Raw genomic sequence first — 21003 nt, forward strand, 5'->3', positions numbered from 1 at the left:
AGCTTCTCGGGGGAATTCGAGGGGTCTGAGATGAGATGCAGGTCATGAAGCTGCCACATGGCACCTTCTGCACTCACACTTGTTTGTCTGTCTCTATATGTGTGCATACATCCATGAGAGTGTTAATGCAGCGTGTCTGCTCCATTAGTTTTGTATAAGCCTCTGCGCTCTGCTGTGAATGAGGAGGGAGGACGACACACGTCAGGCCCAGACGCAGACAGATGCTGCTGACACATCTGAGTGTCTCTATTGTATTTTTCATCCTCGGTGTCACGTCTCATCCGGAGTGGTCAGCCAGACACGGCTCAGCAGAAGGGGTCGCCTCGAGCGCGCACGCACACTTGTGGTTTGTTTTCATAGTTCTGTTTGGGTGGGACTTTCTGCGGCGTGTGTGTGAGAGAGGGCGGGTTTAAATCTGCCACGCTGCAGCTCCGAGGCCTTCATCAGGCTGTGGACGATGCTTTTGATGCCCGTCTCTCTGAGCAAAAGGGGGCTTCTGATTGGAGAGGCTGCGTGTGTGTTTTTATGTGTGTGAGCATAAATTTGTCACCTCGGGCAACCTATCAACCCCTTCCATGCCAACCCAACCTTGAGCAACCCCCTCCTTGAGCCTGGCTCCGTGCCGACTGGGAATTCATGTCTGTTTTATTAATGAGACTCAGAGGAAATGGCAATTACATGAAATAAAATCTCAGTGCATGAGATAAAAGAAGGAGCTTGGGAGTGTTTTTAGTTGGTAGAGGAAGAGAAAGGCATCTTTTTGTACCACACGAATCCAAAAATGCCCGGCTTGCCTGGAATGTCCGCTGGCTCGACTCCGCTCTGCCCACGGTCTTTGCTCATCGGCTACGATCGGCGGATGAAGCCATTGTGTGTTTTTTCCTGTGAATGAAATTGTCCCCGTGTTGACTTTGTGATGTGACTGCATACCGCTCCTCTGCCAACGCACACACTTCACATGGTCCTCCCACCTTTGTCTTCAAAGCGGAGGAGAAAAATCTATAAAATACTTCTATTGATTTATTTTTTTTTAGAGAGGCACGCAAATATTTTGTTAATATCCCATTTTATACAGAACCTTTGCTTGAAATCATATTTTTTGAAGGAGAAAAGCTGAAAAACATCAATGAAAGTTTTTGCACTTTTCTCAGTTTTGCTGTTTTGTGCAGTTAAACCACTGAAGAAGCTCTCAGAGGACCCGTCACTCTGCTGCACGTGCCAGCAGCATGAGTGCCGTATAAAGACAGCTTTGCAGAAGCCAAACTCTTAAATATCTGCAACAGCTCGCTGACGTGTCCAGGGTGAACCCTGCGTCGCGCCTCGTCAGAAGATCGGCTAGAGTTAAGGTTTTGCTCCAGGGCCTCTGCAGCTCTGGACAAATGTCTTTTTTAGAGAGCACTAAGATCCTCCAGCCAACTGCTCCTAATGCAACCAAGGTCTCGTTTAAAAACCAGAGGTGACCGTGCATTTGCCATTAGACTCTGGAATAATCTCCCAGTTGACATCAGGACATCGGAATCAATTCAATCGTTCAAATCCCGTTTAAAAACACACTAGTTTAACTTAGCTTTTTTCAAATTAGTGTGACGTTCATTCGGCCTGCAGCACGCCGTGTTAATGCAGTTTTAAGTATAATTGTACTATTTGTTCTTTGTTCTGCCCGCACTGCGGTTTCATGTGAAGCACTTTGATGTACACTAGCCTTTTAAATGTGCTACATAATAAACTTTGACTTTTTATTTATAGATCATCAGTTAGATAAATGCAGAGGAATAAAAAGTGTAACATTTTCCTGCCATATGGAGCCAAGTAGAAGCACAAGCAGGAAATGGAAATACTTGAGTATGTATACAGCACCCCAAAGTTGTACTTGCAGTAAGTGCAGCACTTAGTACCATTTAGTCTGGACCAACCCACAATCAGGGGTCGTTATCGTCATGACGACTTGAAATTTGAATCTGCAGGCAAATAGCAGTAAAACGCAAGATGCTTGTTTGGTGGAGCTCGAGCCTGAGTGCAAGGAAGCAAATATATGAAGCCCATCAAAGACCTGAAAGCTTTGATGGGCTGTGTCCTCCTCCTCTCGTTCCCCTGCAGTTTACTGGGTAATTACTGCATTGTGTAAACAGCTATTTCTGTAGCAAGTCTGGATGCTTCCATCACAATGCTCACATCTCCCTCTCTCTCTCCTTCACAGCCACAGCTCCTCGCTGCACTCAGAAATTAATCTGGTGGAGAGAAAGTGAGAGAGGGAGGGTCAAAGGTTGCAGAAGTCTACAGGAACAGGCGCAGAGTGAAATGTTCATACATGTGAATGCAGTTTTTCCAATGTCACGCATGCATAAGTTCAGCTGCACAGCATGTGTGTTTGTCACTGAGATCTTAATTAAAGGTGCCAAACAACACTGCACGCATAGGTGTTTACTTTTTATTGTTCTTTCCATTTATAGAAGCGTTGGAGGACAAAGCTGATTACAGGCTTCCTGAACGTCATGGCAGAACACCTGTATTGGATTTCATTAAAGTCTACCTAAAAATGCAATGAAATCAAAGCTTTCACAAAGCTGCAGACTGGAGGTAATAAAAGCTTAAATGTAGGAGTAAATAACAAGCCGTTACCAATAACAGCGATAGTGATACTTTTAACTCACAACAATAATGATCACTGTGATTTCGAAGTACACACAAACAGCTGTAGATGTTGTTCATAGTGCATGTTTCAGGTGGAAACACCGACTTACGACATGAATTTGTTCCCGAGGGTCTTTTGTAAGTCGAAGCACCCATCGCGCCTTTTGAGTGAGGCGATGCTGTACGATAGATTGACAGACCACGTGACTTTCGTGCATTGCATGCCGGGTACTAGTGGCAAAACAATGAAAGCAATGCATCAAACGCAAGTATTTGCAGCGCCGCAAAACATTCATTCTTGGTTCCAATACCTTCTTGCTTTTTCTTTGCCCCCCAAAAAGGTTCTGTACAAAACGAAGGAAACAATGCCGGTCCGTACAAAGACAGACTTGATGAAAAGTCAAAGAAAAGATACGAGGAAAAAAATCAAAGGAGTGAAAGGGTCAGACCCTTACGAGCACACAGAGTGGACAGAGTGCCCAACTTTCACCACGCTCAGATTTATAATCATACGCTTCTTGGAGTGAGTGCACACACTCATGAAGTTTAGTAACTTCAGGTCACTGCAACAAGCCCAGGTACAGTTTACCGACGGATGGGTGCAGGACCTTGAAATGCACCGTGTAGAAAGTAAAGACCATCGTACGTATCATAAGTTTACCAGTCTCACAAATCGTCGTCATAAATACACATTCCTTAACCGTTTATTAATAGGACCTTTGAGCTCAACGGTAATTAATTAGTAGTGGAAATAATTTCTGGTAGCATCACAGAAATGTAGCAGTGACAATAATACTGTATGCTGTAATCGTACTGGGCAATTAGTGATACAAAAAACCTGTTTTATCCTGTGAATAAAAGTATATGTTTTTGTCAATGTACCATAATAACAGAAGCGAAACGCAATATTGTGTCAGGACAATTCACTATTTATGCACAATAGATAAAGGAGCATAGCGCGACAATTTCTGTTCAGCGCCAGACTTGCTTGTAACCTATATCACCAATTATGTTAAGAAAAATGACGTATTAACTACAACAGCAGACTGACCTTCGTGTAAATGCTTGGAGCAGACTAACCTGTGAGCTGGAGGGTTCTGGGACGTTATATTTGATCTTTGAATGGCTGCAATCCAGACCATCCGTTGTGTCTTTGTTACTTCGGAAACATGGCTCGAACAATTTCTCTTCAACGACATAATCCGATAACAACCGATCTCTTTACCCGTCGGCTTCCTGTGGCTGTCATGCGACCGGCTATTGCAGTTAATAATACAACAGCTTCTTGACATTTTTGTGTTTCTTTTTATCGCTGTGTGACTGATTTCGATTGAAAGCCTGCGTGCGCTAGTACCGCTTGCCACGAGTTCCCAGAATTCTTTGCGGTTTTACCCCTGAATGACGTCACATTTTCTAATTGTTGTCTAATTGGCTAATTGTTAACTAGAACAACAATACATCGTTCAAGTGGAACAGCGAAGCGCAAGTACGGAAGCCAAGGGGTTGTCACATGATTGTGGGCATTGTAGGCTCAGCCAATCAGAGTTCAGCCTTCCTAACTTGAATTTATCGTGAAATGGGGTCTTCGTAATTCCACTGTACATGTTTTTATTCCCCATTTCATATTGGTACCAATATCGGTACTGGTATCAGACCACCTCTAGTTTTAAGACTAAATTCCACCTCGTTAAATCAAATGTCCTGTTTTTTAATGTATATTTACTTTAAATTCCAAACACACAACACTCTGCATATGGCTCAGTCTGCTGCCAGCACACATTTAACTCAGGAGATTCAGTTCTGCCTTGCTTGGTGCTAGCCGACCTGTCAGCTCCTCAGAGCCCCTCACACACACACACACACACACACACACACACACACACACACACACACACACACACACACACACACACACACACACACACACACACACACACACACACACACACACACACAGAAAGCAGAGACGAGACAACCCCTGCATTCGCTCCAGTGGTTAGACTGTCTGACTGGCTGTCTAACTGTCTCACACTCTGTTTACTCCTCATTTGCTTACCCAGCCAGCTCTGAAGCCGTGGAGCGGCTGCCAGCAGAGATGCCCGCAGCTATGGAGGGGGGAGGGGGGGATAACAGGGGGGAGACAGAAGGACAAATTTGACACCAGTAGCAGAGACGGCACAGAGACGGGGGACGGCATTGTTTGGTAATTGTATACTCTTACAGGCTGGACAGGCTTGTGGTCATTTTCTCAGTAGTAAAACGAGGTAGACAGTGAGGCGGGGCATCGGTTGATGAAGATTGATTTGTGCCTGTGCAACCAGGGAGACTTATGTAAGAGTGAAGGAGGGACGTTTCCTCCCTTCTGCAGTTCGACTCGCCTGCTGATTTTTTCAGTCCTGACAAACTTCCACATGCAGACATGCAGTCTGCAAACTCCCCTGTGCGTCTGCACTTGGACCACATATTTGTAACTTTTCTTATAAACGATTGCAAGTTTTTGTATGCAAGTTGGGGGATCATGTTAAATGTTATTTGACAGGACAGAGCGGACAGTAGACTGGAAAACAGGGAGAGAGTGAGAGGAAATGACATCAAACCCAGGCCACCTAAACCAGGTGAGCTATAATGGAGCCGTTCACGTTAATATCTCGAGATCATAGGAAGCCTTGAAGCATCTTAAGATGAAGATTTAAGCACTTGAACAATCTTGATGCAGACCGATAGCCTTGATTTATTCCCCTCTGTAGCGTTTAAAATTCAGAATTAAAGCCCCTTTACTCTCGGCTCAGATCTGAGCTGCCCAGAAGGCCTTTATTGATCCATCGATCGGGCTTCCTCCTGCCGACGCGTCATCAAGGCGTCTCCTTTTGTTCCTGTCCAAAGCAGGCGCGGCCCCCAGCTGAGGGGGTCTCAGGCCAGCGCACGCATGCCAATATTTGGGTGAGTGAGGCAGAGTGCAACGTCTCTGTCCGTTCCACCTCACTGCTCCTTTTCTTATGGGTTCACAACAACCCCCCGCTTCACACACAAACACACGACCACAGACACACATGAGGATGAAGCATAAATGCATATGTGCACAAAAACCACACACACATAAACAGAGACTCCACATATCCTCCAATCCAGTCATGACAGCTCATCCAACCTTCCATCCCCCTTTCCCAGTGTGTGTGTGTGTGTCTCTGTCTGAGGTTCTTTTGTGTCCAGCGGACTTTGAAACGTCTATTTATTCGCCGTGGTTTAATTGTGTTGTCGGCAAGTTCTGTTAGCATCACAATAGGAGCCACTGACCGACCGGCTCATGGTGCCAGGCCTCCTTTCAGAGAGGCCGTTTCATTTTTAATGCGCCTTTGCATTGTTTCCAAAAATTCATAAATTAACCTTTTGATGAATCTCTTACCCACAGTGGCACAAACGTGTGCACATGCTTGACTGGACACGGCCCGTTACAGCCACGATGCAACGGCTGCAGAGGCACATTTTTCTTTGCTTACATCCAATTAACAGCACTCAGTGCACTGCTGAGCAGTAACAGCACACTTTGAAGTTTCTTCGTCTGTCTTTGGAATATTTTAACGACGCTGTTGCATTATGTCACTCGCGTTAGGCAAAGACTGAACATGTTGGTGTACAGAGAGTCTTTTGGATTTTTTTTATCAACCTTTTAGACATTTAGAACTATGCAGACAAGAAGTCAATGCTAAGAAAATAAAAACCTTCAGACGATCTGTTTTCCCAGCTCCCTCTTTGTGTCTGACACTCTCAGGCAAACACAGGCGCACTCACTGATGTCTTCATCCATCTGTCGTTCTCAAGCATTGTCAGGGTAGCTCATTTCATCTCCACTGAGGCCGAGGCGAGGAGAAAACAGAAAGAAAAACAGAAGGGGATGAAAATAGTGACGGTCTAAACTGAGAGTCAGTGTGTTATTCTGCAGCCAGAGGACAGAGAGTGAGAGCTGGGGAGGAAGCTTGGACGAGCTGGACTGTGATCTGAGATTTTCCACTTTTTTCTCTAACTTTGTGTTTGTGAGATCAGGAGTCTGATGCCATCGCACTGTGACAACTACAGTCTCTGTGTCCAAAAAGCCAAAACGAAAACACTGTCCCTGTTTGAATGCTTGATTCACGAGTGCAGGTTATCCAATAATCCATCCATCCATTCGCTTCCGCTTATCCTTTTTCAAGGTCGCGGGGGGCGCTGGAGCCTATCCCAGCTGTCATAGGGCGAGAGGCGGGGTACACCGCGGACAGGTCGCCAGTCTGTCGCAGGGCTATCCAATAATGCAATTGCAATGTTTTTGTTTTAATGACAGGTATGTGTGTGTGTGTGTGTGTGAGAAACATGTATTTTCTGTTCTGATCTAGTTGATCTATGTCTAACTTAAAATCTGTCATTGTGCAGTAATTCCTTTTTTAAAAAGTACATATATCAGGGTGTGTGGTGGAGCTATTTTACAGAGTTAACAGTCAAGTCTATCGTTCCTGTGACAGTTTTCTAAATGTCCTCTTTAAACTTTGTTATCTTTTAAAGCACAAGTCAAAGCCCTGCTGCCCGACTGTTTAAACACCTCAGAAGTGGAAATCCTGCAGGTTTGTTACAAACCTCGAGCTGCAGGCAGCACTCATTGAGCGTGGGTACATTCCTCTCTGGTGGTTCTCCTCCCTCTTCTACGCAAACGTGCCAGCCCCACTTCCTCCCACCCAACGCCCCGACTGCACTGTTTGTCACAGGAGGAGCATCTCCTGACTGCTGGTGAGAATCATCAGGGTATATTTTAAAGATCTGAGCGTTCTGATGGTGATTTTAGAAGGGTTTTCTTCTCTGCTTCACATACCATGTGATCCTGACGCGTGATATTGTCAAAGAGATCAAACATGAGCAGTTAATCTGAGCGACTCCTCGGTGCACAGAGAGCAGGAAGCAGTTGCTGGTAAAATACCAAAAGCGCTCCGAACCTGCATTTGGAAACTATCTGAAGCACCTGTGTGATCGTACAGCTGCTGAACTCCACAGAGGACGAGCACGAGTCCAACAAGATGACATTTATTGAAAAGTAACAAACTATAGAACAAGTAGTAACAGACTGTTTCAGTAATAGCTTAATATATCAGTATATCTGGAGTATACTGCCATACATCGGAGACTTGCACAGAGAGCAAATTAACATATTTTTGACGATTTGCTACAAAAAGGCTTCGATTACTCACACTACCCGACCGGGTTAAGACAAAAGATACAAAATTAAGACAATTAAGAGAGTTGTGCAAATTTAAAGCCTTCTACAAATGAATTACGAGGCAAATGTACAAAACTATACACACCAAAGACTTCTGTAGACACGGAAAGAAAAAATCACTATTGCAGCTACAAGGCTATCACACTAAGTTTTGTTATTTAAATCCATAACAACACTAAAGTTAGATATTCAGGTTTTGGCAACATTTCTGTTTCAGATATGACCGACGCTTTTAAGCACGATCAGACATTTTCCACTTGGCAAAACGACATAAAGAAGAGTTTGTATCACAAAAAAAAAAGTACATTCACTAGAATGAAATTTGTTTTCAGACGAGCGATAACAAAAGATGTAACCCTTCCTTCAGCAAGTACACATGACCCTGAGACAGATAAGAACAGACAGAAATCATCATCTGAAAGCCGACACAGACGAGTGTCTCCTTCAAGTCGTGATGGGCCACGTTCCCTCTGTTTTCTTCCTTTTTTTGCGAGCTTGTATTTTCAGTTAGGAAGAGGATACAAATTTAGCTCAGCAAGATTGAGGGAAGCCCAAGTCCAACTTCTAAAAACACAGACAGGAAGATCGTTTCTGTTCACAAAATCATACACACGTCTCCTCTCCCTCTGCACATGCCGGCCGCAGCAAAGGTCTAATTCAGTCTGAATAAATTACACCTGAGTAAACAGTGTCAGGAGTGGGCGGGGACAAAGAGGGACATCTCAACTTCCTTCTTCGCGGTGAAACAAGCTAAAGTGTCAGTTAGAGCGGTGATGCACTGGTGAGAGGATGCACGTCTCCGGACGAGCAGTGCAGGGCTGACAGAGCGACAGCAGCTACAGAGAGAGAGACGTGCTCACAAGGCCCTGCTGGACACGCACCAGCGAGTCCACTTCAGACGCGGGGACAACACGGCAAAGTTACACAAGAAGCACGAGTAAACACATCGGGTAAAAAAGCAAAAGTCTCTGTGCTGTTTCCAGGCCTTCGCTCATGTGCAGTTGGAGATAATGTGAATCAGTCTGGATGGAGAAACGACGGGAACACGCAAAACCCCCTCCTCTTCCTCTTCCTCCTCCTCGGAGCCGCCGAGGGGGGGCACATTCCTGCATACCAGACTCTGAGGCTCATCTGAGGGAAAAAGACAGAGAGGGATTAATGTGCTGGTCCCGTGAACTCTGCTGTACAAGGACCCTGTATGAGAACGCCGGGCACATGACCAGAGGGCCTGGACGTTCTCAGGGAGAGGAAGGCAGAGACCTCCAGGCTACACAGCAGCTTATCACTGTGCTGTTTTATCAGGCTTTGGCCACAGAGCATTAATAACACCTCTGAACGCAGCAACATTTAACCATTTATGTGGCTTAGTGATGAATATCTGAGGGTGCAGAAGTTGGGACCTGTGAGTGAAAATAAGCTTCAGTGAACTCAGATAAAAAGCACATATTCCAAAAACCATCTGCTTTATCCTGATAGGAGGCTTTATGCTGCAATTCCTGCATCTGCAAGCTGCATTTTTTAAAAATACAAACACTGTAATGAATTCTTTGGAATCTCATATTCCTCTGCAACCTCACTGTCTAATTTTCCTCTCGTGGCGGTATGAGGAAGTCGTCCTCTGGATGTTTGGGACGCTGGACAGAAACCTGAACCTGGTGGTTTGCATACTGCACATTTGCAGAGATACTAATAACCCGCCTGCAGCGTGAGGCAGCGAGTTCGTACTCGGGCTCTGCTGGGGGTTTGTTTGAATAACCTAAAGACTCTAATTTCCACGGCTGACAAAGCCCGATGATACTTCAGAAGCCTTCACTGATCCACGCACATCTGTGACGGTTGTGAATACTTTGCCTGAAGCGTAACAGTCAGACACAGTTGGAGAATATTTGTTTGCACGTTTAAACTCTTGATTGCTGTGATAGGCTGGAGCTGTTCAGGCTCTAGTTGTTTATCGCTGCGAGCGTGCTGATTCTACCACTGCAGCAGACGTGCCGGTGACATTTCCAAATCTCTATAAAAGCTTCCTTTGAAAAGGAGCTTTATTGTTATGCTGCGTTCCACCTCCTGATATTTATTCTTGAACTCTGTCAGAGGAGTTTTGCCTTGTGAAATGAGTCGTCTGTGATTGGCTGCTTTTCACAAGCGGAAGATGTTAAAACAGCAGGTGGGTGGAGCTCCAAGCGTGGAAGAGAAAGCCGTCCGTCGAGCATTTGAACAGCCTGAAGCTTGCAGTGATTACTGGCACACACACTGTATATACACAAACCTTGGCTTTGTTAAATTGTAACCACTATTTTATCTTTTTTTGGCTTTATTGCAAATAATCATATCATTCCAATTTTACCTGTTCATGGTTCAGTAAGACTCTACAGCTAGGCTCCTCAGCTAGCTTAGCTCATCCTGCCTTGAAAAGCAAGAACAGCAGCACTCATTGCATCGCATGCAGCTTTAGGCCTCTGCTTTCTCTGTCAGTGCACATGTGCATGGCTCACCGGCAGCACCGGTTGCTGTGCAGATGATGAAACCCAAACACGCCGCCACTTTGCTCAGACCGTGACAGCTCTGTTTATCAAAGCTTCATAAGAACTGCGGCATCAGGCCGTCACGTCCAGGGTACGACGAGCTGAACCGCGGCCCAGACAGTGAAGAACATTCACCAAGTGCTTAAAGACACCAAAGCAACAAAGAGGTAATGTACTGCCGTGGTTAGTTCATCCACTGAGAGATAATATCCTCGTCTCACATGACCAAACTTTAGCTCACTGTCACCTTGGATGAACTCCAGACCGTCACTTCCTTGTTACCTGTCACATCAAGGTCAGTTTTGCGCAACACCGTGCTGCATCGTTTACAGCGTTCACCTTTCGCCCACATTTCAAAGTACGGCTCTTCATTAGACACAGCTGTAACCCAGGAATTATCCAGGTGCGCTGTGTGCGTCCAATCAGGAGCAACTGCTGCGTGCCTCTGCAGACCAAACAGATGGGCTGGGACTAAATGCTGCTCTGCTTGGATCTGCCAGGTTCGCCTCATGTTTTCACAAAAGCTTGTCTCGTGAAATTACACAACGTCCAGTTTGAGACACCTGGAGAGGAGCGGCTCACAGAATGACACCTGGCATGTTGCAAAAGCTGCATTTAACTAAAACCCACATCTGCATCTTCTAGAAGCCCAACGAACCAAAGCCAGTCCTTTCTTTAGCCCAGTCCTTTCTTTAGCTGTCCCCTGTGTGCAACAAGGTCTGTGCCATGTTTACTAATGACCACCTGAAACTGCAGCGTATTGACCGATGCATGAATCGCAGTCACTTCATTTACATGAGTTTGCATTGTTTTCAGGGATGCGTGAAGGACTCTGGGAATGAGCTCCGGCTTACAGGCATCTTGGTACGGCTCTAAAGCATAATGAGGCGCGCCTGATGAATCGCTGCAGAAACAAAGAGCATCTCTGTGACTGGACGAGCCTCACTTTCAGCACCACTTCAGCAAATATTACGCAATTTGGATTAATTACCAGGCAGACACACTGTTTCCTTCCCCAGCTGGCTCTCTGAGGGGGGCCGCTGTAACTGTATGACAGCTCGTCTCTTTTTAAGGGTCTAATCGAATTAGTCTGGGTGATTATTCAGCCATTTTAAGCATCGTCTTCCCTTTTCTCCTTTTGTTAGTCCCAGCGTGGAGAAAAGACCAATAAAAACACCATTAGGTTTATGCAAATTTCAGCATTTGTGCTGAGGGCTGTAATGTGGCAGATTGATTACTCGAGGGACCCGAGACCAAGTGTGCGTGCACGTGCTAACTCTGACTGTACGTGCACGTGTGCGTGAGCTGGGGGGGCGGGCCTTGTTGTACACAGATGCCACAATAAAAGCTTCATTCAGCCCGTGCTCCTGGTGGCCCTCACAGCAAGGCATTAATAAAACATTAGTATTGAGTGACTGAGGCCTCTGCTGTCCTCCTCCCCGATCCCACCGTGACCTTTCCATTTCACAGCAGCTGTTTGGGGATGAAGAGAAACCACCAAGGAGTCCCTCGGTGACCTCTGACCTCTCCAGGTGTACCCTATCACAGAGAGCCATGCCCACCTCACAAGACCGTCGGTTAAAGCCGTTAAAAAGCTGAATTGTGGGGGGGGCAAAGGCTCAGGCAACATAACAGGCATTTCAAGGCTATTACAGTTCAGTGGTGAGAGAGCGGGATCCAGTTACGTGTTGTCTGCCTGTAGTCTGGCACCAACGACGGACCAGGCTGTCCCCCCGGATGCCATCCAGCTTATCATTTCCCAAAAGACGCACTAAATAAACGAGTCTAAACAAAATTACACGCGTTTAGTTCTGCGTGTTTTAAACCCGTCTGTGAACGTCACAGGCTCTTACTCCCTTTCCCAGAACAAACACGAGCCTTTACAAACACTCTTCCCCCATCCACAGTGGGTTCTGGCTTGGCCTTGAAGTCTGCGGTTAGTCACATCTGGTGGAAATGCACAGGGCAACAAACTGCAGTAGGTGGTGACAAAAAAGAAAAAGAAAGACACAGCACGGCTGGTAATCCCATACAGGCCACGCAAACCACAAGGCGACATTAACAAATCTTTACTAATGGGAAAGCAAGCCACACCTTCATTCCTCCCAAATTAGAGTGAGGACGGCTGGTTTTTACTAGCAAGGGCAATGCCAGCAATGTGTAAAGTCTCACCAGACTGCTGGGAGGAAACAAACACACACACTTGCAGAAACACAGTATTCTTCTCTCTAACCCCGGCTGAAAGTTGAAAACTTTGGAGCAACGTATTTTTAGGCAGGCGTTAGACTCGGCTGCCAAGCGCTGGAAAATATAGCTTTGCTTCTCCTGGTCTTACTCGCTTATCTCCTCCTCTCCTTCAGTTTGTGCATACGTTTGTGTTTGCCCCCCTCCTCCTTTCTTGGGTGTGTGAGAGAGAAAGTCAACAAGGGTCTGGGGAAGGAGTGTGTTTAACAAGCTGGAAATCTGAGCTTTCTCCATCTGTGCAGTAATTAAACATAAAGGCAGTCAGCAGCAGGACGGCAGCTACTGTAACTGCGAGGTTCATAAAGACGCGGTTCCTTGATCTTTCACAGGCAGCCTGTCTGTCTCGATCCCAGCCCAGAAACCTTGGCTACCATGGATACAGTGGCCCATACCAGCAGCCCCATAATGCTAAGCCCCCAGCCCCATCATCTCCAGCTGTTTACTGTCGCTCGCCTCTGCTTTACTCTACTTTCAAACTCTCTGGCAGAATAAAAAGAGGAGGTGCCTTTACTGTTGCTTTTGCACTGTGGGGGAGGAGGATTTACCCAGGATGCACCTGGGTCTGTCAAACAGAAAATAACAAAATATGCACAGAATTTTAACTTGAGCTGTATCCACTCTGGCTATTTTCTAGCCAAACATTCGTCAAGCACATATAAGAACAGCTCACATTTACCGCTGCATTTATGATTATCTGATCGAGTCCGTCTAGTTTCAGTCAACTTGGTTCTTAATCACGATCTCTCAGTCTCATGGTGCACAGCATATGAAGCTGGAGGAGACCAAGCAGTAAACCCCCAGGCTGGAAAGTAAAACCAGCGCAAAGCAACAAAACCTGAAGTTTCTCAAGAGGCCACTTGAGTCTGGCCCCAAAAGCGAGTCAGTCCACTTATGCCTGGATTATACTTTGGTTATGGAGGTTATGGACAACTGGAGACCCGAAGGCCAAGCAGTCACTCCTGCTTCTCTGAAGTCGGCTTGTTTTCTTGTTTTGACGTCCTCAGTGCAGCCATCAAAAATACAGATCCTCGTGTCACTGCTTAGGCTTCAGACTCCCACATTAAAACAGCCAGGAGTGAAAACATTTGCTCTCTACAGACAATTTCAATTTCCATCACAACAGCTATTTTTTCCAAAACACGGGATGGCAACTGCCAGACGACTGAAACTGAAACGTTGTAGTCGACATTTACAAAGAAACGGCTGATGTCATATTAGCCGTGTCCATTTTTTGTTTACAGTCTCTGTAGAAAGCAATTAAGTTAGCATGAAGAGTAGAAGTTAGTTGGACCTCTTCTAACTTTAGTTACTTTTGCAGAGTGACATGCAAACACTCTTGTTAGCTTTAGACAGAGCAGATAGAGCCAGGCTAGCTCTTTCTACTCTCTGTGCTAAGCTAAACTACACGACCGCTGGCTGCAGTGTCGTAAAACCCCTCCTTGTTTTTTCCTTTACAGTTTTATTACTGTAATAAAGATAAAACCCTTTAATTTCAAATTCAATAACTACTGCAGCACTCAGCTGTTTTCTACGGATCGCACCAGAACTGAAATAAGGTCACAGCACGGGCCTCGTGAAATTTCAAACCACCGGGAACGTGTGAAAAATAAATAAATAAAGCTGCTCACTGCGCTTGTCATTGCACCGTGTAAAAGCAGAAAACGCCTCAGGAGTAAAGCATCAATCGATAGACTCGCATGAAACTGAAAACTGCCCCTGCCTTCCCTTCAGGCCAGTTGGCTCCTATTATTCTTGAGTTGTTGTAGTCAGTCATATTTTTATACCCTTTAGACTTTCTCTGTTCCTGAATTCCTGATGACTGGTTTGACTGTTTGTCACCGTGGGAAAAACTCGTCAGCACGTATGGAATTCATTTTTCTTTTTTCCTTTTTGAAATCCTTCAAAACCTGGGAGCAAGTCGAGGACTTGTTTGTTTCCCCGTCCTGTAAAATGTCCAAATCTTAAGTGTTGCTTCACACGAGCTAACAAACAGAATGTCTCTGATCTTATCTAAAGCACAGCGAACGTGACGCATCGACTTTTCAAACTGCCTCGTTACAGGCACCCCGTTAGCAGCATTGGGCCTGCAGAGCTCCCTGCACCCTTTTGCCATTCACTACAAGCACAGACCTGATGCCTGCCTCTCCACCTCGCTCCCGTCAGTGTCAGAGGTCTTGTTGTGCAGCTCTCGCTCTGTAATTATCAGCACCACTGACATTCCTCCTGCTCTCTAAACCAAGACTCCTCCATGTTTACCCGACACCCAGCCGGCACAGCAGCTAGATAATGTGTAACCACTGTAACCATTAGCAACCCTGAAAACACAGAAGAGTCTTTAAACTGGACGGTTTAAAGAGGCATTCACCTGGACTGTGTAACAGTGTAACAGTAACAGTGTAACAGTGAAACTGTAACAGTGTAACTAACAGTGTAACAGTGAAACTGTAACTGTGTAACAGTGTGCTTTATGCTAGCCAGGTCCCACACATGATCTGAAGATTTAAAGGGGAACTATGAATAGCACACATACAGTAATTGACATCTTGTTTGTTTGCGTCACTTTAAGAAGCTACAATTACTCACCGCAAAACCTTAGAGCGTCAGTGCATCTCTATGCTGAGAGGTACTTCCATGTGCTGACGAAGGCAGTGGGAATGAGCGAGTAGGGCACGCTGGTCACGCTGTCCCAGGAGTCTGACGCTGGATCGTAACAGTCTAGCGTCTTGCACCTCTGAGCCCCAAAGTACCCTCCGACCACATAAAGCCTGTTTCCCGACGCCACAGCGTGACAGCTGATCCGCTTGGCTGTCACGTCGCCAAACTTTGACCACTGATACGTCTCGCTGTTGAACCGATACGCCGAGCTGGCAGAGAATTCGGTGTCGCCGCCGATCACGACGACGTGGTTGCCGACCACGGCCGCTGCCGTGTATCGCCACAGCTGCGGACAAGCGGCCGGCACCGACCACCGGTTCTGGCAGGGGTCGAAGCACTGCACCTTGGGGTATTTGTCTCTGTTTACACTGGTGCCCCCAAAAGCGAAGAGTTTGTTTTTGGCGCCGACAACGGCAGCGTTGCTCACTCCTTCTCTGAGCGGGGCCACGAGGGTCCATTTATTGGTCTGAGGGTCGTACTGTTCCACCTGCTTGAGAGAGACAGATGGAGAGGCGGGGAAGGATCCGGCGAGGGAAGTGTGTCCTCCCACTACGTACAGCATGTGGTCGAGCTCCGCGGAACCGTGTCCGAACCTGGCTACCAGCATCGGCGCCGCTTTAGACCACTCGTCGTGTAATGTGTCGTAGACCCAGACATCTTTGGACGCTCCATTCTCAGATCCACGTCCTCCAGTAACATAGACCTGAGGGACAGAGAGAGAGCGTGTTTACATCGTCGAGGGGTCATAAAGAAAAATGACACATTTAAGTCGATTCATTGCTTAAATACCTTGCAACCAATGGCGCAGGCGCTGCACTCTTTCCTGGGACTGGGGATGTCTGTTTTGGGGGTGATCTCCTTGGTCTTGTTATCAATCACGTAGACTTTATCACACATGAAAGTCTGACCTCCGAGCAGCAGCAGGGCCTGACTGACTTTTCTTGGACGTGCACAGAATCCGGTTACGATCCCATCGTTCTGGAGGATCCGCATCTTACACCGCACAGCGTCTTCGACGATTTCCCGGCACACCTTGTGGCACATCACCAGCTCCTCTGAAGCGACGTTCTTCAGCAGGTACGATTCAGGCAACAGCGCCAAGCGGACGCAGCGCAGCAGCTCGGGCAGCTCGCTGTGCCTACGCTCCATGTCCGCCTTGACCCAGTCGATAACGGCCTCGTACACCAGGCTCTCGTCCTCCACCTCCAGTTCCTCGCTAAGGATGAGCTCCTGAACTTTGTCCTTGGGGAGGCTTAGGAAGTCTTCTGTCCTAAAGAGAGTAGCAAAGTTCGCCAGGCACATCCTCCACGACAGCTCATACAGTCTCTGACACTGGTGGGCGTCGGACAGCAGCATCATCCCGAGACAGTTGGACTGGTGAAGGTTCTTTTCCAGAAACTCTGCCGCCGCGTCCCTGATGTCGTGAAACTGAAGCATGTCTCCAGCTTCCAGCAGTGACTCTGCATTTTCCTCATTGATGATGACCCGGGCTGAGTAAGCGTAGTCAAGCAGAAGCTCCAGCACTTCCGGGTGGAGAGAGTCGTGGAAGTTGACGTCACCGTCGTGACTCTCCCTGAGCCCGCCGCTAAACATGGCCTCGAAGTACCGGCTGCAGGAGGCCAAGACGGCGCGGTGGCAGGGGAAGGAACGGTTGCCGGCCTTCAGCACGACATCTGTGAAGACGCTGCGTTTGCGTAGCAGGTTGAGCTGAGTCAACAGGCTGTCCGCGTGGGACGTCTTGTGGAAGAGTTGGATATTCATTGAGCCAGAACTAGAGCGAGACTTTCTGTTTTCGTGGTTGCTGACAGACATCTTGACTTGAACCTGGAACACAGAGACAAAAAAACATGGATAAGTTACTCTTACAGCTAATTCTATTTTGATTACAGTTGGCCAGATATAAATCTTTTGATGTGAGCACTCCTCCCATTTGATGATTAAACAAAAACTCTGCCGCCATCGATGAATGGGCTGTACATGAAATACTCTTATCAGTATGTCAGGCTGCAGCGGAAACGGACTTCAGACTGTGGAGAGATGAAAGGAGATCAGATAAGGCGCACTCCCACGTAAACCCAGTGTGTGTTAGTGCACCAGTGATTTACACAGTGCAAAAATCTATAAAGCATGCATCACTGTCAGAGCCGTGAGAACAACCGGCTCTTAGAATAACCTTCAACGATTAAGGTTAGGCTAGAAGCAACACCTGGGTGTTTCCACCCTCTTCCATTTCAGGGCTGTGAGTCACCTCCAAACTCGGCAAAGCCAATAAATTCCTGCCAGCTTGTTGTGTTTCTCAGCTGGCTCACATACAGGAGCTTTCAAGCCCACATAAGATGTGACACCTCAGAGCAGCTCCTCTAGGATAAAATTATGTAACCGCAGTGCAACAAGGGAGAAATAGAGGAGGGGGGGGCATTTTCTGATCGTTTATATATGAAGCTTGAGTGGGAGTGACATTATATGGTTTGTTTAATATTCTAGGAAATATTTCAGCTACCCACTTGTCCTGGCACGGCGCGGCGGGCTAACAAAGAGCCCACATATAACTTGAAAACGACCAAATAAATATCTCCCGCCTTAAAGCGCCCATTGTTTCACAGCAGATAAATTTAAATCGGCCATTCAACCCAGCTGAAAGAGGGACGGTGGACTTCCGTGCAGGGGGGTGGGGGGGAAACAGCGTGAAATCCAATTCGTTGTGTGCAGTAAATGTGAAACTCTGGTCAGCACTTCCAGCATGCGCTCAACTTTCCTCCCAAGTTAGCAGCTGCAAAGCATCGGCCGAGATCAAAGGAAACAGTGTTACAGCTCAGTAATAACGCGCGCGAGCGCTGTGGTACGGTTGGATCTTACCTCGGTGGGAAAGGCAGCGATCCCGACTCCTTTCTTTATCTCGGCTACAACTTCCACCCGTCGTCGGGTTTGTGTTTGAAGTTGTGGCACACTTCAGGCGAGTCCGCTTCCCGACTTTAAAGCTGTATCACACCCTAAACTCGCGGGAGACGGTTCAGCCATCTGTTTGTCTTCACACTCTTGGGTTTGTGCCCGAAACAAAACAATTTTTGGAAAGTTAGCCGCTCGCTGTTTTCTGTGGGTGAAGCCAAGCAGCGTGCCGGAGAGCGACGAGCTGAGCGCAGAGAGAAAGAGTCGAAGCAGCAGCGGTGGTGTTTCCTCTGGCTCCTCCCACTCCTGCTCCCGCCGGCCAATGGGCTCAAGCATCAGCGCAAAGCTTTCCTTTATTCTCCAGCCAACCTGGATCAGTGTCCGTCATTATATTCAGAAACCATCGCCATGAATCACCCGAAACACCTGTCACTGTATGTTTCACCTGCCTGCTTTGTTCTCGCCTTTCCTTGGCTTGCGCGTAAAGAAGAAAATCTCCATTTCAGCGCTATCAATGAACGCCAAGCAGCCTGTGTTTGTAAAGGATTTAGCGGAACAACACAATGGAAAAGGGGAGTCTGTGAAAAAAGACGACATAACGATAGACAGAAAAACTATCCAGGACGGCATCGATGCTGGGTGTAAATGCGCACAGGGTTAAAACTACACGTGTAATACAGGCTGATGTTTAAGAAAGGTTTTCCTGAAAGCTGTTGCTGCTGAGATTTTTACACTTTGATGTCACAAAACAGTCTAAAGATCACTTAAAATGACCTTCATTTCACAGACCAGTCTGCTCACCCAGCTCTGAGTCAAATGTGACCGAGATGAACAGCATAAACATAATTTCATGAAATAACTATTGTTACTAGAAAAAAAATCAACGCATTGATTGTGAAAGACAGCGGTGTGAAGTTGTAAATAACTAACCACGATTTTTAACTGAATGAAAGGTAAAAAAGTTACATGGAGGTTACATCATATAAGATTTAATAATCTGCTCTCTAGAAGGTTTTCAGAAAGTCACAGGTCCATCCAGCACACCCATCCCCACCCACAGATAGTGCAGAAACCACACAAACATTTTGCTTAAATTACTGAGATTTTTTCAGATTGTTTTCCAACTCGGTCAGCTATTGCATTATTTTGCACCATTTTTATAACACAGAGGTCTCAGTGTTGCACAACTCTTCCATAATGCTCACAAGAATAAACATTGTGGCAGTAAATCCCCAAATTTTTGATTATTTTTGAAAACCACAAAATAGCTACCATGTAGATAACAGAGCCTATTCCATGCAGTGGGATGGGCTGCAGCAGCCCCCTCGTGAAGCCGAATAGGATAAGTGGGAGAAAATGGACAGATCAACTGTGTACATTTTAATTTTGGAATGTAAACTATCCACAGGTTGACAAAGAATTAAAAAATTAATGATTAGAGTAAGAAAACTGCATACTGAAGTTCTTAAAGGATTTTCGCACATCATACAAGACGGCCAATCAGTAAAATATCTGGAACAACAGTCTTAGTGATCATATGATTGCAGGTTGAGCGCTGTGAGATTGTTTCTTCAGCTGAATTCTTGGCATTTTCTGCAGGAATTAAGCACTCGTGAGGTTTGCAACAATTCATAAAGAATGCGCCTCGGATCCAAGCAGCCTCTCAGGACAAGAAGCAGGTCAGTGAGGAGTCGTCTAAGTCAAGCCCGCTTGTACTTGTCTGCAACTCAAAGTTTTAGAAAAGAGACTAAAGTGAGAAAATGTAACAATTATGCGCCAGCCTTTGCTGGGACATGCCCTGACATGTGTGACTGATGATGTGAACAATTTATTCTGTTAAGGTGTGTCAGTTTCAAGGCTCTCACGTTGTTCCAGTGGGTGAATTTAAATGGATTTGAATTTCTGCTAATGTTATTAGTGATTTCGTGCTTTGACAGGCCACAGTGTCTGCTGTGGAAAAGCGTAATAGAAGTCAGCAGAGAAAACCTCATGGATTTAAACAACACTGGTTTGTTTGTGCACCGAGAAGACTGAAGTCCACCAGAGTGGGTGCCACACATCTCGGGTTTCCTCTGCCTCTCTTCCTGTTTTGAACTCCTTCTTAGTGTCGCTCAGCAGCTGCTTTTGAAGATTACAAACTGCTGCTGCTGCTTAGCTTTCAGAATTTGTGTGGATGAGAGAAGCAGTGTTTTAAGCCGTCTTCCCTTTTATCCACTATTTCCTCTCCTATTATTTGCTTGACAGGGGATTTACATTTGAGTGCATCTCATTTATCAAGTAAGCAGACGTCTCTTTCTTATACAGCGAAACGTCCTGGAGTAACCTCACATCCTGGTGCAATACCTCAAAGTCTGACAGTCATAAACTGTCAGACTTTGACAATTTTATAACAATTGTAGCCGCTACTCATTACTGCTGGAAGAGCCAAATGCTTTTATGCACACAAGTGCCTGAAGGAGATTAAGAATTTAAGCAGATTAGATTAATGAACTCATGATTGTAATCTAGGGTTAATTCATTTTGCTTTAACCCACTCCTCCCCGCCCCCGGCCCTTTCGACCCCCAGGGCTTGAAGCCTAACTGGTCTGTGGAGTGTGTGTGTGTGTGTGTTGTTCCAAGCTTTGTATGACTGGTCATTAATTACTGTTGGGCAGGCGCAACACTAATCAGACCCCCTACGATTGTTCATCAACACCCCCGACAGTGCAATAAACCACTCAGTGAACGTCTGTTTAGATGACAGTAACCGCCACTCCATTGTTGCCTACACTGTACCACTTATTTGTTCGCTCAAGGCAGGTGGTCTTCTTAGTGAGGTCATCG

At 46.3% G+C, this 21003-nt stretch overlaps 1 protein-coding gene across 1 annotated transcript; it reads right to left on the reverse strand.

Moving 5' to 3' along the window:
- Positions 1-7652: 7652 nt before the first annotated feature.
- Positions 7653-20748, reverse strand: enc3 (ectodermal-neural cortex 3). Its single transcript, XM_080876743.1, has 4 exons — positions 18151-20748; positions 16084-17118; positions 15223-15997; positions 7653-9004 (listed from the first exon to the last, which is right to left on the reverse strand). Exons 2-3 carry the CDS (start codon positions 17104-17106, stop codon positions 15251-15253), a joined length of 1770 nt encoding a protein of 589 aa, XP_080732869.1. The 5' UTR covers positions 17107-17118; positions 18151-20748; the 3' UTR covers positions 7653-9004; positions 15223-15250.
- Between the last annotated feature and the right edge of the window lie 255 nt (positions 20749-21003).

The sequence above is a fragment of the Rhamphochromis sp. 'chilingali' genome (assembly GCF_963969265.1).
Source record: "Rhamphochromis sp. 'chilingali' genome assembly, chromosome: 3".
In the NCBI taxonomy this organism is placed as follows: Eukaryota; Metazoa; Chordata; class Actinopteri; order Cichliformes; family Cichlidae; genus Rhamphochromis; species Rhamphochromis sp. 'chilingali'.

Coding starts and splice junctions, on each gene's coding strand:
- enc3 (XM_080876743.1), bottom strand. CDS start 17,106: ATGTCTGTCAGCAACCACGAAAACAGAAAGTCTCGCTCTAGTTCTGGC. Junction 15,998..16,083: donor CCTGCGCCATTGGTTGCAAG/GTATTTAAGCAA, acceptor TCTGTCCCTCAG/GTCTATGTTACTGGAGGACG.